Source organism: Pungitius pungitius, chromosome 10 (assembly GCF_949316345.1).
Source record: "Pungitius pungitius chromosome 10, fPunPun2.1, whole genome shotgun sequence".
NCBI lineage: Eukaryota > Metazoa > Chordata > Actinopteri > Perciformes > Gasterosteidae > Pungitius > Pungitius pungitius.
Genome location: NC_084909.1, coordinates 19,754,208 through 19,772,083, shown reverse-complemented (window position 1 = coordinate 19,772,083; position 17,876 = coordinate 19,754,208). Strand labels below are relative to the sequence as shown.

At 46.4% G+C, this 17,876-nt stretch overlaps 1 protein-coding gene across 1 annotated transcript in view; it reads right to left on the bottom strand.

The window, feature by feature from the left end:
• The window catches only part of tmeff2a (transmembrane protein with EGF-like and two follistatin-like domains 2a), an 80,329-nt gene that overhangs the window by 37,563 nt on the left and 24,890 nt on the right, over nt 1-17,876 (bottom strand). Inside the window, exons 3-4 of the mRNA XM_037488244.2 lie at nt 12,052-12,181; nt 852-878 (exon numbers count right to left, since the gene is read on the bottom strand). Coding sequence (XP_037344141.1) covers nt 852-878; nt 12,052-12,181 — 157 coding nt within the window. The remainder of the gene's footprint in view (nt 1-851; nt 879-12,051; nt 12,182-17,876) is intronic.

The following is a 17,876-nucleotide window of genomic DNA, read 5'->3' as shown; positions in this document are numbered from 1 at the left end:
TTCCGGATGATGTGAAAATGATCTTGCTGAGACTCAAAAGTAGCTTAAGACAGAAGATCCATCACGATTCCCTGCCGCATTCACTGCAGAAGTTTGGAGTTTTTTGAGTAAAAAGAAAAAAAACCTTCTTTCCCTTATGGTGCAATTAAGGCCACTTTGACTTTGATTTACTTTGTAAACACTCAGTGCTTTCTGCCGAATTACAAAGCTATAAATACATTTGATGGATGAAAATGAAAGACAGTGAAAAATGTTTGCGTGTGTCACCAGGGCGCCATTAAAGGCGGCGACCCACTGGCAGCTTCTTACTGGACATTCCTGCTCGTTTGGTGTCCGTTTAATGCTTCAATGTGAGCAACATGAAGAGGCGTGATTTATGAAGGAAGTTGGGTTTATTGATGAACTATTCTGTTATCTATTTGAAAATAGAGAATAGTGAAATATCGTAAAGCTGCTCTGGTGAGCAAAGAAAAATGGAGCCCCATCTCCAATCACGTGGGGTCATGTAATAATTCATTGGAGGAAATATGAGGATACATCTGACTGCTTCAGGCTCTTTGGTGTTCATCATCAGTCCTGTGATCCATTAAAGAAACCTCACATGGAAACATTTAAATGATCGCATTGTGCTGGGTTATTATATTCACATGTGTCCCCTTTGTTTGTTAATGAATGCATGCGATACTGTCGTGATGAATAACCTCTTTGTCCTTTAAATGAACCGAACCCGTCCTGCAGCTCACTTGTCTGCTGCGTTGCAGGCAAAGAGTCGGTGGAGGAAGTAGCAGAGACGGACATTGAAAAGCAGTGCGTGCAGAGTTGGAACAGAGCGGGAGGTGAGTAAATCTTACCATCGTCTCCTGATCCTGAGCCTGCGTCTGTGGAGGAGAACAAACAGTTATTAACGAGTCTCACGTAACCACAGACATCGGCTGAATGAGCCTGTGTATCTTTCTACATAAGAGTGCGTGGCTCGGCCTGCCAGTAGCAGCTTGTGAGTCCCCCGGGGCGCCAATGAAGCCATTTATTCTTATGTTTGGAGCTTCTATAGAGGTTTGGTGCAATATTAATGCTGCAGATCCCGACCGAAGATCCTTTGTGAATAGAACTGGTCAGTTTTATCAACATGAATGCACATTTGGTTTTAGAAGGGTGGTGTTAGTCTGCTGGTCTGCCATCCAGATAAAAGCAGGTCAATGAATTCAGACTTTCTAAAGTTATTGGAAATATTTGGACAGGGATTCAAAACCAATTCTACGCAGTCAGCACTGCAATGTAATGCTGCAAATAGTATTTTACTAAGAATATCAGTGTGGCCTCTTCTTCTTCTTCAACAGTGCATAAATAGCAGGGTTATACACATGCAAATAAGATGAAGCTGCATTTTAAAGATCAATTAAGAATTCAGATGTTAACGTTATCAATAAAGCTTTGGACTATTTGTTCCAGCTCAGAAGAGAACCATTTAGTCTTCTAGCGTGTGCGTTGGACTGAAGCACATTCTTCCTAACGATGGAGCAGAAGGTGCTTCTGAGATGAGAAGTGAAGTGCGCCCCGTGGGCTTTGAGCGCCTCGCATCGTCTCCGCGCCCCGCAGCAGGACGTCGACGCCAACGCCTCCACGCGCGGACCTTTCTGTGGCCGGGCTGCAGGCCGGGCTGCACTCCGCTCGTGGTTCTACGGCGGCTCCTCGTCCCCACGTGGAGCTCCCTCAAATCCCCCTGGGCTTCCTGAAACTGCTGAGCGGTGTGGCTGCGAGGGGCGTGCTGAGGAGCACTCGGGAGAACCGGCAGCGTGTAACCTGAGCCGCGGCGTAAAGCGATCCGCTAAAAGGCCCGGGGGCCGGAGACCTCGGAGGACTGGGGGGATAATAGCTCGGATCCATATGAATATCATGTGAGAAGGGTCTAGAAGGAGAGGCCGTGTGCTCAGCACGCCGCGCTGATACTTTAATGACGTGAGCTTTGGGTCGATGAAATACATTTCTGATGGGATAATACCAAGTCTCCAGAGGGATGATTCTTTGAGGTCAGTGCAGCAGATGTGCAGCTGAGCCGAGGGAAAGGACCTCTCAAAGCCACCAGTCGATAATCAGTGAGCTGGGACCGCCTCCAAAGTCGCAGTGGACATGAATTATTCTACCCGCGTATTCGGGTATAAAAATAAAACAAAATATTTTCTTTTTTTGTTTGGATTTTTCCATTCAAATGGTTAAGCCGCTTTAATAGAGACGTGGTAGTATATGAAATAGAAGGTCCGCTTTCCCCTTTACAACACTTCATCATTTCATCCTGTTTGAATTTAAGGGAACCTCAGAATAAAAACAGTTCCAGCCGACGCTGTTTGCCGGTGTGAAATGTGGAAGACTGTTTATATGAGAGCTACTCTTTCTGTACTTCAACTGGTTTTAACTCTCACGTTTCCCCCCCCCACCCCCGAGTTAGACACAATAACAAAACCGACGGTTTGCGCTCTATAATGTTGTCGGGCATTGTTTTGTGTTCATAAATCAGTGTGAAAAAGGAGCTCTTTTAGTGGTGGCATAATGACGCTGAGGAATTGCCCCTAAGGATTGCGTGGCAGCCAGCTGCACTGCACACGGGCCCAATTTAGCTTCCCTTTGATACACACTGAGACGTGTTGCAATACTCCGACAAAAAAGCAGAGGAGAACAAGTCTGGCAGCCGGCACAACGGATGTAAACAATGTCCAATTCAGAAGTGGGCTAATAGAGCGTTTAACGTAGCGGCTGTTGTGTCCCAATGATGCACAAAAGGCCGTTTGTTGTTTCACAACGAACGCAAGTAGGAACTGATACATCTTTGTTGTACGTTTGTTTGGAGGAAGAGAAAAAAACTCCACGGGGAAAAGAAATAGCTCAAAGTAAATCATGTACAAAAAAAAAGGCTCTCGTCTGCTCTTGATCCTTCGGAACCTGCAGAATATTTGTGACCTTGGTACATGCGGGACCCGTACATGTACAGAGTTTGGTGAGAAGGCTGAGCTTGGAGGATCCGTGGGTTCATGGGAGATCAATGAAAGCTTTAGTATCTCTACAGGTGCAGAGGTTTAAGCAGAGAAAGACTGGCATTAGAAAATGGCAGGGGAGATACACACAAGCGTGCTTTCCTGCCCACTTGTCTGCCAAATAAAAGGGTCACCATTTCATTTGGTGAGAGGCACAGAAAGGGTGCAGAGGAGGGAAGCCAGGAGGGACAAACCTTTGTGGATAATAGATAATTGAGGTGGTTTTCTTTTCAGATTCGTAACGATTGATTAGACGAGGGAGAAAGCAGATAGAAAGAGAGCGGCGCCTTCCAGGCAAACCGTTATTAACCTCAGTGTGCTGCTTCCATCGGATGCTAGACAGCATTGGACTCGCACACGCACCAATAAACACACTTTTATTCTGCTGTAAATAAGGCTTAAAAGTTTCATAGTCAGGCAATGCATGCGAGGCTTGTGTGTCTAAATGTCATTCTCATGTTCTGAACAGTATCCACAGCAACCAGAGGCAGATGGTTTGAGGTACGAATGACAATCTCCAGTGTTTGCAGCTTTAAAGTAGCTGTCTGGGGAGATGTGGAACAAGTTTTTGCACCTCTGAAAATACTGTTCCATCAAAGCCCAACTTGAGAGGGAAATGTTGCGGCCACCGGAGTTGCCGTGTCCCGGGAATGTGAAATAATCTTCCCCACCAAATAGCTTTCTAGATAGAACGCAGATCCCAAATTAAAACATCAGAAGGTAGCGGGCGGGCCGGTTCATCACTATATCCCACTTTAATTTGCCAGAATTGCTGATGTTTCCTTCCTGGGTACGATTAGGGGATACTTTTCAGGTTCAAAGCCTCAACGAGCCCACTATCTCTAGGATTTATGAGCCTATTGCAGAAATCTGCATGGCAGCATTTACGTCCAATCCCAACGTGGCAACATTTAGGCTGTAGGAAAGCATGAGTGAGAAAGCGGTGGGTTTGAATTGTTGTCACATCTGCAATGAATACTCGCATTCCAATTCCTGCCAAAACGTCGGCACTTGAATGCAGTCTGGGATTCTAGAGAATCATCAATCATCGAAGTCCCAGCCAAGAGATAAAATGTCCTTCAGGACGACTTTGATTCCGGCCTAGGTCGCCGCTCAGCAGCTCATCTTGACCTCTGACCTCTGCAGGACAACAAGCTAATGGATAAACGGTTAAAATATAAAATCACAAATCAAAGTGCTTAGAATTCAGACGGAATTAGCTGAATACTCTCATACACAGAGCATTAGTGGTGTATTGATGACTTGTCCTGTACTATGTGAGATTATGGCGACACTCATCGTCGTTTAGCTCACGGTCTACTGCTAACGCAGCATGTGCCTCTTAAATCATCACAAACATATGGTTCCTGTCATCTGTTGGTGCTCAGGGATTTGCAGAGCGGCAAAGTGGTGATTAAACATGTCGTCAACATTTTAACAGGGTGTCAATTAAACCCTCTCCCCCAACGAATGACTTCCTGGAACTTACACTGTTGATATTTGCGATTGGAGTTGGAAAGTGCTACGTGAGTGCCTGCCTTAGCGAATCTCCCTCCTTTGGGGGAAATAGACTGCTTAGTTTGTTTCACTTGGCCAAGCTAATGCTCCTCACTGCGCTGGGCTAGCACTTGATGTGATACCATCCTGTGGTTATCAGCTTTCGCTGGTTTTTTGTAACGCTGAGAGCTCTCCACGTTATCGGCCTCTAAATCAGATCGTCCTTATCTGTCGGCGGCACGAAGGTAATAAAGACTCTAGTGGACTGGAACAAAGGAGGTGTGAATTTGCTTCTTTGTCCGACAGATGTCGCACCGCAAAGGTCAATATTGGGCGAGAATGCGCCACTTTGTAACCTCGGACCTAAACCTCTGTGGTATAATGTCGCTCATGAGGTGAAGGAAACACCACAAGATGCCTCAGCTTGACCAAAGAAACACCACAAGTTGCCTCTACTCGATCAAAGAAACACCACAAGGTGCCTCTACTCGACCAAAGAAACACCACAAGGTGCCTCTACTCGACCAAAGAAACACCACAAGGTGCCTCTACTCGATCAAAGAAACACCACAAGGTGCCTCTACTCGACCAAAGAAACACCACAAGATGCCTCTACTCGACCAAAGAAACACCACAAGGTGCCTCTACTCGACCAAAGAAACACCACAAGGTGCCTCTACTCGACCAAAGAAACACCACAAGGTGCCTCTACTCGACCAAAGAAACACCACAAGGTGCCTCTACTCGACCAAAGAAACACCACAAGGTGCCTCTACTCGACCAAAGAAACACCACAAGGTGCCTCTACTCGACCAAAGAAACACCACAAGGTGCCTCTACTCGACCAAAGAAACACCACAAGATGCCTCTACTCGATCAAAGAAACACCACAAGATGCCTCTACTCGACCAAAGAAACACCACAAGGTGCCTCTACTCGACCAAAGAAACACCACAAGGTGCCTCTACTCGACCAAAGAAACACCACAAGGTGCCTCTACTCGACCAAAGAAACACCACAAGGTGCCTCTACTCGACCAAAGAAACACCACAAGGTACCTCTACTCGACCAAAGAAACACCACAAGGTGCCTCTACTCGACCAAAGAAACACCACAAGGTGCCTCTACTCGACCAAAGAAACACCACAAGGTGCCTCTACTCGACCAAAGAAACACCACAAGATGCCTCTACTCGACCAAAGAAACACCACAAGGTGCCTCTACTCGACCAAAGAAACACCACAAGGTGCCTCTACTCGACCAAAGAAACACCACAAGGTGCCTCTACTCGACCAAAGAAACACCACAAGGTGCCTCTACTCGACCAAAGAAACACCACAAGGTGCCTCTACTCGACCAAAGAAACACCACAAGGTGCCTCTACTCGACCAAAGAAACACCACAAGATGCCTCTACTCGACCAAAGAAACACCACAAGGTGCCTCTACTCGACCAAAGAAACACCACAAGATGCCTCTACTCGATCAAAGAAACACCACAAGATGCCTCTACTCGACCAAAGAAACACCACAAGGTGCCTCTACTCGACCAAAGAAACACCACAAGGTGCCTCTACTCGACCAAAGAAACACCACAAGGTGCCTCTACTCGACCAAAGAAACACCACAAGGTGCCTCTACTCGACCAAAGAAACACCACAAGGTGCCTCTACTCGACCAAAGAAACACCACAAGATGCCTCTACTCGACCAAAGAAACACCACAAGGTGCCTCTACTCGACCAAAGAAACACCACAAGATGCCTCTACTCGACCAAAGAAACACCACAAGGTGCCTCTACTCGACCAAAGAAACACCACAAGATGCCTCTACTCGATCAAAGAAACACCACAAGATGCCTCTACTCGACCAAAGAAACACCACAAGGTGCCTCTACTCGACCAAAGAAACACCACAAGGTGCCTCTACTCGACCAAAGAAACACCACAAGGTACCTCTACTCGACCAAAGAAACACCACAAGGTGCCTCTACTCGACCAAAGAAACACCACAAGATGCCTCTACTCGATCAAAGAAACACCACAAGATGCCTCTACTCGACCAAAGAAACACCACAAGGTGCCTCTACTCGACCAAAGAAACACCACAAGGTGCCTCTACTCGACCAAAGAAACACCACAAGGTACCTCTACTCGACCAAAGAAACACCACAAGGTGCCTCTACTCGACCAAAGTAGACACTGGCATGGTCTGTCGTGTACAGTGAACGCACAGAGAGACCTGGTGATGGGTCAAATGTGCGTGGAGGTGAATGTGAAGGTCTAACGTCTAATAATTAGCGCTCCTCGCTCTCTACCGCTGCTGAGACAATATTCACAAAAAGCAAAATCTCCTGTTTTCATTCCAGCACTGAAGTACTGAATGGCCAATAAAAGCGTAACATTATTGTATTGGCATTACTCAAAAATTACAATGTGAGAGGGAATATTACACTAACATTCATCAGGTGAGTACAATCCAATCGTGAAATTACTGCTAATATTGGTGGTATTTTGAATCTTTTGGTCAAAATGTCACTCTTGTCGATACCTTATTTGATGCTACTGTAAAAATAGATTTTTACGTGTTATTGATTCTGATGATTTGCCTCATCTTTCTCCCCGAAAACCACATTTCATACAACTACCTTTTGTCCTGCTAACTTTATAAGTTGCATTCTTTCAATATTCATTATCAGGGGAATTGTTTATCATGGTACTGGTACTTAGGGTAAAGTAGAAAAGTGACTACTTTGAAAGTGCAAAGTGTAGTTTATTGTCACATACCTTTCACACGGTTGGTATTAGCTATTGTTGAGGCAATGGTTTAAGTCTGAATAACTTGTGTAATATGTAATCGCTCTACAAGTAAATCTAGCAGAATTCTTTTCTCAACAATAATTCTTTCGAACAGTAATAAAATATAAAGTGGGTTTCATGATGTCTGGCAGCCCAGCAATGAAAAACAAGTGTTGGAACTGGCAAGCAGACACACATCCGTTATCCTGCTGTTGGAGCCGGTGGTATTCTGGGAGATGGGGAGGAGGACAAGGAGAGATGGAGAGAGAGGGAACAACAAAGAGGTTTGGTGCCCCAAGTAGTTTTAACGCTCGCATTACTTACAATTAGTTACTGGTATCGTCGGTGTTGGTGATATCTCTGAAGGATTTTTGGCCGCTGCACACATTGTGCGTTGGCTTCGCACAGAGTATCAACTCGATGGCTAAGTGGTGAAGAGAGCCAAGAGGAAACTGTTCAGAAGTAGCTGCCTGCCCTACTTTTCCACATGAAAGGGTTGCTTATGTAAGAAAGCTCCCACACAGCAACATCGTCATGTGTTTAACTTAAAATGAAAAGCAAGCTTGTGTAAATCTAGATGCCCACATGATATCCACAATTTCATTACTTTAACTTCACTGTATTGTCATGTTTTACAACTTTTTAATTTATTTAGAACGTCAAATTTCCTCTTAATATCAGTTCATAGGTTGGCACTAGTTCAAACTAAAAAAATGGCAATAAACACCCATTTTCTCAAGTGCACATCCCTTTGTCACGTCATAACAACATGTTACCATGGCAAATACTTCACTTGTTCAAATCAAATTTGCATTCATTTCACAATTCCTTTAATATCTGTTTACTGCCATTATATTTTAATGAGTGCCCGTGGGCTCCACTGAAACATGACCCCCCCTCCTCCCCCCGAAGAGAGCCGTTCTCTAGCTGCCTTTGACATTTTGTGAACCACCGCCAGCAGAAGCCGATAATGCTCACATTATGACAGAAGATTACTCGTTAAAAAATAAAATGAAAAACCTCAATAAATGATTAAAGTAACGTAATCGACGCAAATGCTTCCCCGCGGGGCACAAAGACTCACTGATGAGCAGTGAATCAAATGCTCTGACCTTCAGTCACCAGATGTTGATCCAAATGAATACCTAGACCCTCTGTTGGCTTTAATCGGCACAAACATTCCAAAGAAGCACTTTAATTGTCCTTTCATCAACATTTAGAATGAAACGACTTGCACATATTTTAGTTTTAGGCAACTAAGACGGTTCTAGAGAATACACTAAGAATGTAGAACGGCAACGGGACATAGCGCCAGTCTTTGAAGACTATCCTTTCTTTTTATACCTTGCCTTTAAGGAAATCCCATCCTTGTTTTACAGATAAAAGGAAGTGCACTTAGCCGCTTTTATTTAATTGAAATAGACTATAATCACTATTCCTAATTGTCTCTGGGCCACTGCTGCATCAATATTACAATGAACACATTTTCAGCCTTTTGTCATTTATTTGCTAGTCCCAAGGGTACATCTCTGACAATTCTTTCACCCCATCACGCCACACAAGTAAAAAAAAAAAACTCAAGTGCTAAAATGAGAAGGAGGAGCGAGAGCCGGACTGCAGTGCATTGAAAACGCATCGGCCTGGGAGGGGGACGTGCAGTTGATTTAATCCGGCCTCCTTCCGGAGCAACATGGCGGCAAAGTGTGCATCCGAGGGCAGCGCGTGACGCCGGGCGCCGCGTGTCGCACAACCACTTTCACGGTTGGTTTTTCAGACGACTCGGCCACAAAAACATCCTTGTTTGAACACTGCATTAACTCCTCAGAGGCACTGCTTGTTGCCGGGAAGAAAGGGGACTTCCATCCCCTTCCGCTGTCAGGGACTCCACAAATCCATATCACGCACACTGGCTCACGCTGTCACATGGCCCGCAAGGGGACGTCACGCATGAGCCCGCAGAGGCCAGAGGAAGGCTGGACGCCGGAGCACAGGCGCCACCACTGTCACAGCTGTGCCCGTTCAAGGGCCTTTTAGTGGACTTCTGCCTGGAACTGCAGCAACTGAGCCGCGTTAACCCGGGCCTCGGTAACGGCCGACAGCACCACTCACTCACCGCTTACTCACAACATGACTCACTAATTGTTAGATGGAGAGGAGATTAGTTATTTTTGGGTGGTGGGGGGGGGGATTCTCGTTTCGTAGTACGCGCTCGTCCATTTGTATTTGTCATCACGGGATGCAGCACATTACGCGGGTCAGACCTAATCACACGTGTTGTCATGGTATCAAAACCAAATGAAGCCCTGCCCGCTTTTATGTTCCAAAATGCCACGATCCGCTTGTACAATGAAAAGAGGAATAAATAGGAGCCGGGCCTCTGTGGAAGCCGTGTCTTCATACATTATACACTTTGACTTGCAGTGGGTACTCCGTGGGCTGAGCGGAGATGATAGGGTAGTGGTAGCGGACGAGCAGCTGAATAAATCATGTGTCGAAAAACAGACTAAAGCCCAAGAGCTCATAGCTCTTTCAGCTTCCTCCGTAGAGACCGATCACTGGTAACGCGTAATCAGCACTAAAATACATCGCATTAAAACCACATCATAGACCATAGTGGAAATCAATCCGACAAGATTGCTAAATAACCTCGTATGCTATCATGCTATGCTGCCAAAACAGGAGGATGTGATTCATGTAAAATGACGTTACAATAATTATGCTGGTCATAAAAAAATAGAAATCTCCCGGTACAATTCATGTTAGCGTTAAAAACAAACAGAATGTTATCATTAAAAGCGTCCCATCTTATGCTCAGTCACCTTGATGGGAATGTGAGGATCTCACTTCTACTGCTGCCTATAGAGTGAATCCATATAAGCGTTCCCAAAGCTTATTAATGCCCAGGAAGCTTTTGTTTTCGTGGCGCTGTGTACTCGGAGCGGCACTACGGGTCTCCACCACGTCGCTAATGAAGTGGCTGACCTTTAAACACCAAGACAGGTCAGCAGACAGTAATCCCCGTTATGATGGATAACTTCACATTCTGTGGCTTCTTCTTTACAAGGCCGAGGCAGGTGATTGCCTCGCTAGACAGGGAAAATATTTTACTATTTAAAAAATCGATATACTGTATTAGGGATGATCATTGAAGCAGGGGATGGGATTTTTGATTATCCTTCTTGTATGGCCACTTCCGTGCTAAAACCTACATTTTTGAATCAGTGAATAACTAATTCTACAGTGAATACACTCCAGCTAGTTTAGGAGTGCTTACACCTTATGATCTTTTCCCTTTGCCCCATTAGTCAAAGAGTGAAGAATTCTTTGATACAGAAAATCAAAGTGGTCCACAGGATTCCCGCCGGCATTTTTATTTTTATTATTTTTTACGTAAATGGCTTCACATTCTTCTGAAGAACAAAGTGGCCATCAAGATGATGTGTGATTCAGCCATTGCATTTTCTGCTATGTTGAGCATGCCTCTTGGCAACAGGGTTACAGTAACCACCTATGACAATTCGTGCCTTTCGACATTTATTTGAGCTTTACGTAACCAAAGGCCACCGCCGTCGAGCCTTCTTGGACTTTCTGTTTGACACACCAAATTGAGACAAACTGTATGATTAACTCGCTAACAGTTGAGGCCATGTGGCGTCCATTTGGAGGCCGTGATGCACTCTTCATCCGTTCAATGAGAGGCCCTGTCACAAGTTGTGCTCGTTACACAGAACTTGGGGAAATTGCATCAGTCACCGCCGGCAACTCTGTCTCATCATGCTTTAATTCCTTTGAAGTAAGGCATCACTCCACCAGCGCTGGGCCTCGTCCACTCAAGGTAAATGTGCATGTATTGATTAATCAAATATTCAAGCCTTGGAAATTGAACTGCTGCATACGTATTGCACGTGTACTATTTTTAACGTATTTCATGGTATGGTCGGTTGATTCTTGATGCAGGGACTGGGGTGGGGGGTGTTGTGAGACCCCCCACAGGGCCACAGCGGGTGGTTTTCTCGCGGCGGTCTGTTGTACCCAACACAGATGAGACCTGCAGTGAGGTTACACACCAGGGGAGGTGTTCTCAAATGCCCCTGCTCATGTGCTAATGAGTGTTAATTCGGGAGGTGGGGAGGGAAAATAAACTTTGGGAGTATACGTTCAAATTCGTCTCCAGTTACAGCCGCGCTGTTGAGCCGATCCGTTCCTGGTGATTGCACGACCCGTTTCTGCATGAAAGGTGCTATTGAAATGACACCTTCCGCTTCGCATCATGTGCAGGCTTCCAGAGCGTTAGCCTCACCCGAGTCTGGTCTCGTCTGTGTTCATTTTTGCAGTCATTTTTGATTTAGTCTTTGTCTTTAGACAAAAATTCATATTAGTTTTAGTCACATTTAGTCTTTTTAATCCATAGTTTTAGTTTTAGTCAACAAAAACTAATTACACTTTAGTCTAGTTTAGTCACATTTAATAGCCATATTAAACTCCTTTTCTTCCCTTTTGTGTTGTGTCTAATTTAGCCATAGTTTTTATTTTCAAAGATCTGTTTTCATCCCGTTTTCGTCATGAGAAAAGGTCGTTAACGAACATTTTTCGTCATCATTTTCGTTGACGAAATGAACACTGGGGTGCTGCGGGGGGGGCGTTGGTGTCGGCGCTCTTTGGCGCTCGCATTGTGAGCGTGGTCTTGTTTATAAAGCCGTGCAGGCGCCATAATGAAGTAAATGCACCTACCAGCAGGACAGGCGCCTTCTGACATAATGAGCACTTCAGACTGCTGCTTGCAGGCGTCCCTGCGCAGGAAGCACTCGTTCTGGTAGTTCTGATTGTTGGAGCCGCACACCGGGGCATAGTCGTTGTTGCACTGCAGAGTGGAGAGGAGAAAAACCGGTGAGGTCACATGAAGGCCACAGGAAAAAATACAAAACCTTGAGTGTGTGTCATAACATAAGGATGAATGTTTGTTCACTATTCAAACTAGGTGGCATTGTGTTGACAGGCTAAGGCCTTACTTAACTCAGCTAAGTGTTTAATCATAGGCTGTGTGTGAGGGTTAGGGTCACCTGTATATTATTCATGCCACTTCAGAAAAATAATGTAAAGGACGGATTCTATCACTGTCACTAGTCACTTTCTTTGCTCATCATGCAGCATTTTCAAATGGAAAAAGACACTCTCAACAGCACAAGTAATCCACACATTGATAAATGGAGTTAACAAAAAAAGTGATATTGTAATGAAAAACTTTGAAGACCCCTGTATGAATATGACGTGGAAACAGGTTTTTGGTTGAATTGGTAGCGCTGTTTTTGGATGATGTCTTTAATTAGGATTGTTGGGGTACGAATGTGTGCTAGAAAAAAAGAAGAAGAACGTAGCTTTTGTTCAGTCCCTTCATGGCTAAAACCATTAGTAAAAAGAGTTATTTATATTTGTTCACAGTTCAAACTTTTGACCTCAAGAGACCTCAAATGATTGCGATTCATGCTCGGTCCAGTATGTGTAGCAGAATCACACAATATAACTATATAATGAAAAGGAAGTGTGAGTGAGTTTTGGTTCTCAGCCAACCTTGGTGAAACAGATCCCAAAGTAACCTTGATACAGGCAGCGCACTGTACCCTTCACAATAAAAGCCACAGACATATAAACTGTGTCACCTTTTACCGGAGGCCGATTCAACTCATCCATTTCCCCCGAGAGGACACGGCATCGGAGGACGAATCCGATCAAACCATATTCACAACAACCCTTAAAATCTTGAGAAATTTTACCTAAAGACGTTTTCTTTTTCAGCACCAGATGTGCTACACGTTATTATTATTGATGGGCATTCATTCCATTCATGGCTCCATTTGTCGCTCCGCTGGTTCAGCAGCAGGTCAAGTGACTTACTCAAACAGCTGCTTAGTCACAGGAGAAAAGTACGCATTCATTCCCCCGCGTGACGTGTTGGCTTCGGAGCACGTTTAGATTTCCGATGGCGCCGTGCTTTTCTACAGGAGAGATATTCATTGTGTTTGGTATTGATTCCCCTGTGCTACAATGCCGGAATAACAAATGTGATATTCCCCCCTGTTCCTGGGAAACAAGGAATGGCTATCAGAGGGTCTGCAGTCACACCCGGTAACCTCATTCAATTCAAATGCTGAAATATAGGCGGTAGAATCAGAAGCACGTGACCGTGGGGAAGAATTGGCGCATTCTGTGAATGCGTACTAGTCACATGACACGTCCACACGAAGCCCGCGTGGGGAAAGCTTCTTTGTCGTCTCACTTTTGGACCGAAGTCTGAGCTGATCGGCCAGTGTGAACACATTTTAAAATGGCTTAAGTTTTATTCGTTAAACGGATGGCGTGAGCCTGCCCCGTCACAGCCAGGAGTTACAACGTAGTGAAGAAGCACACTTTGCCGACATGGTTTTGGAGGTCGTCGTCACCGTGACTTTACCCACTGGTTTGTTGACTACAGTCTTGAAACCTCAATTTGGACATTTTGACTGTCGCCATCTTGGTTTTTGCAACCAGAAGCTAATAGATGATCCAGGATTTTGTTGGTGATCTCCGGGGAGGGCCCACGTGGGAGAAGGGAGGGACGCATTGCTGGAAGCTGGGAACCAACCAGCTGAGACTCCGCGGAGATCTTTAACCAAAGCGCCTGAAAACAGTGGTGCGAAACTCCCATTGTTTTCACACATAAAAGAGGCTTTTCAAGTTGTGCCGCCTTGGCGAGAAAGTCATCTGAGCCACGCTGACACAAACAAGGTCTGTTGGCCGCAGGGGGGGGGGGGGAAGCGCAAAAAATAACTGCGCCATCGATTCAGATGCCCGGGAGCTTTGGAACAATCAAGTGAGAACGCTGTCTTAAAGCAGCTGAGGGGAAGGTGGCACATAAAGAGAGCGAAAAGAAGGAGGAGTATGGAAGGAAAAGTGAAACTGCAAACTGGCTTTTGATCAAAGGGACTGAGATGCAGGAAGGAATGGCTGTAGAGCAGATGTGAGGCAAACATGACTTTGTGTTGGAAATGGACTTAGGGGGGGGAGAAGAAGTCGGTGGAAATGGATGCGAGTGAAACAGAAGGGGACTGGGGGGGAAATGAGAGTAACGAATGATACAGACGCAGACGGCCACAGAGCGAGAGGGAAAGAGACCCTGCCTCAACAAACTTGGCATGATAAAAAAGGAAAAAGCCCCCGAAGAAACCGCGGCACAAAAAACAGAACAATATTAAAAATGTAAAAAAGGATGAGAGGAATAAACATGGACGTGAAGTGTGAGAGAGAGAGACAGAAAATCCCCTCAAAGGAGAGTGGGAGAGAAGGAAAATATGGCAACCCCACAAAGACGCTTGGAATAGCTTCCTGCAGGGCCCGCCATCCTCCCTCCTTCCCCTCTGTCTCCCCCTCGCTCCCCCTCACTCCCTCACACTCTCTCCCATCTGGCTCAGGCTGTTCTTAACCTGGGGACTCTCGCTCTACGCCAGGCATGATGCAACGCAAAGGAAAGCTGCCCGGCACAACCCTGCAGGTATCTTTTGAGAGTGCATCCCTTTTTTTCCCCCCCCCTGAAAACTCCCTCACCCCATCTCTCTTGATCTCCCTCAATTTTCATCCCTCACCCCTGCGGAAATGGGAGGAGTGACAGGAGGACGGCTGATTTCAAACCTCCGTCTCTCTCGGAGGACGTACAAAGCGGAGGGTGGGCAGATTACGGTCTCATCCAGATATGCTCACAGGTGGGTATGAAGGAGGATGCTGTGCGTCGAACTTGAAGCATTCCGCGTCTCTTTTATACTCAAGGTGAGGACGACCCGAAGTGACCGATTGCCACATGTTTTAATGAGGCGGGACAGAAAAACAGGGCGCGTCTTTATCCCGACTCAACGCCTTCGACTGACCTTCAACCGGTTTAGTCACACACAAAAAAAGTTCCTATTCACTCATCTGGGACTCATCTTGGCGTGAAAGTGAGCGAGAGAGCTGAGGTTACAGATTCAAACCGTCCCGTATCTCCTCACTAAGCAGGTCTTTGACCATAGGAGAGAAACGGGCGTTCTTGCGCGCGATGCGGCTTTGATCCCTGGACGCGTTGATGGTTACCGGCGTGTGATGCCAGCGGCCCGCTGAGATAAGCTTGGTCAGCTGTTACTTCGCCGTAAGTCGACCGCATGGAAACGAAACCGAGGTGAAGGGGCCGAACCAATTGAATACGTATGAGAGGTGTTTGTACGGACGATAGGGCTATTTGAAGGAATATTCTAGACGAGATCAAAATCAGGCGGGTGTGTTAATGAGAGGGCGGCAGCGAGCGAGACAGACTGAGGAAATGCGATCCCTCACAACACTGAGCAGACAGGGTAGCTGGGGCCATATGGCACGGCCTTATGTGCCCGCTGGCTCGGGCCTCGCAGGAGTCGCAAAGACACCTCTGCTGTGACAGAACCTAGACCGCCGCTTCGACCGAGAGCACAGCGACAGCGTCTGGTGGTGCCACGTGCGTGTGTGTGTGTGTGTGCTCTTGTGTGTGACAGGAGTGTCTCGGGGACAGGAAGTGCGGAAGACATTGCTCGTCTGTCCAGACAGGCGAACGTCCGTTCACTTCAGCATACGTTGGCAGCGTCTCGTATGCATTCGGATCGGTTTATATTCTTTCATTTACCTTCCCGGTTATTCTTTGTCACCAGAATTTAGCTTCCATAATCCTCCTGCAGGGGCTGCTGTGGATCTACCTACCCTCCACTCTCCTCGTCAAAGTTCCAAAAAGCTTTTGGGACTGCAGCCAGGACCTGTTGTCTCTCTACCTGCACGGGATCGGTGCGTCGCACGTATGCACGGACACACACACACACACACGCGCGCGCGCGCGCAGTCCATCGTCTGGGCACTAAATAATCCTCATCCGCTCCTCACCAGGCCACAACAACAACAACAACAACACACACGCCAACCCGGCAGGACAAGCACAACCACCATCATTCATTCTGCAGCTCACATGGCTGACTTTGGAGAGCGTCCGACATCACCGCCGGCTGACAGGGGTGGAACAAAGACAGGTGGGGAAAGGAGGGGGGGGGGGGGCTTGCAGACTGAAAGAAAAAGCTGGTTTTAGAGGAGGAGGATGATGTGAGGAAAGAGGGAGGAAGGTGTAAGAGGCAAGCGAGAGCAGAGGGGCAGGAAGGCCGGCGGGTCGAGAGAGTGGAGGAGGTAACAGGCTGAGTGGTGAAAAAGTGGACGTGACGGGGGGGGGTGACGGGACGGCGTGGGGGTGCAGGAGAGCGACGTGCACAGCAGAGGGGAAGCGCTCCGAGCGGGAGACAAAGGAGAGAAGGGATGCGAAGTGAAGGCGAGGGCGGGCATCGGTGCGTGACGATGTAGCAGAGGGAAGCAGCGTGCCAATTTGAGGGGTAGAGCTCTGCAAAATGCAGCGAGGCACGACATGACAGGACATCAGCGTCAATGGGGGGGGGGGGGACAAACGAGTCCTCCATCATACGCCATACGCAGCTCCACTCCACCCAAAACCTGATCACTCCATGCAACAATTACTCAGACACTGGGTAGCAGAAGAAGGGCCATTCTGAAGTGAGACATACGATTGACAGTAAATGCACGATCATTGGATGCTGAATGGTAAATGTTATCATGTCAGCTTTAGATGGAGAGTAAAAACACGCTAGCGCTAATGCTCGATAGCTTGTTGAGCAATTATTGAAAGAGATGAAAGGTTTGTGTGAACGCCTCATAAATATGCAGCTGGCTAACAGCGGCATTTTCATTTGGGGCAGAACAAGAGTTGAAATGATGGTCCTTCTGTTGGCCTTTTACTCAACTGTGTTGTGGCTTGCACAAAAAGTTCAAGTCAATACTTTATTGATGAGCAGCATGACGTCCGGGGCTTTGCTTTAGAGCTCATATTTCTCTTTCTGGTGGCATTGTGGAACAACATGGACTCTTTTTTTATACCACAATATCGCACCTGTCACTGTGCTGGAACAGGAGAGACAGGCGCAGTTTTAAATAAGGGGGACAAATTTGGAAATTGTGTAATAATGTGTTATGACTCCCCGCATTTTCAATTCAGTCTAATAATAAAGGGTTAAAGACTAAACTTTACCACTATCAATCCTTTTAGACTGCCTTAAAAAACATCTGGCCAGGGACAGCTCTCTGGCTCTCAGCACATCTGTTGATTGATGCGCATCGTCCCTACAAAATGAATGAAAAAATAGCTGCTATAGATGATAAATAGAAGGATAAAACCACCTGAGGCTGGTAACAACGTAAGTTTTAGAAGCCACTTTATTGAGATCTAAAAGTGACCCTTGTTCAACGGTAGGGAAACACAGTATGAACTCGCCTCTTCATTAAAATGACTCAAATCTCATTTATTTTCCTACAGACACGTTTTACCATGTACGACTGGGCAGAAAATGACCAAACAGCTGCATCTACAAAGCCTTCCACCGAGACAGCAGGTTCTCTTCCTGAGCACTACGCTAATTGCAGGGAACGTCAGCAGCAACACACTCCGGCAGAGCAAAGGAATCCTGGCTAATTTT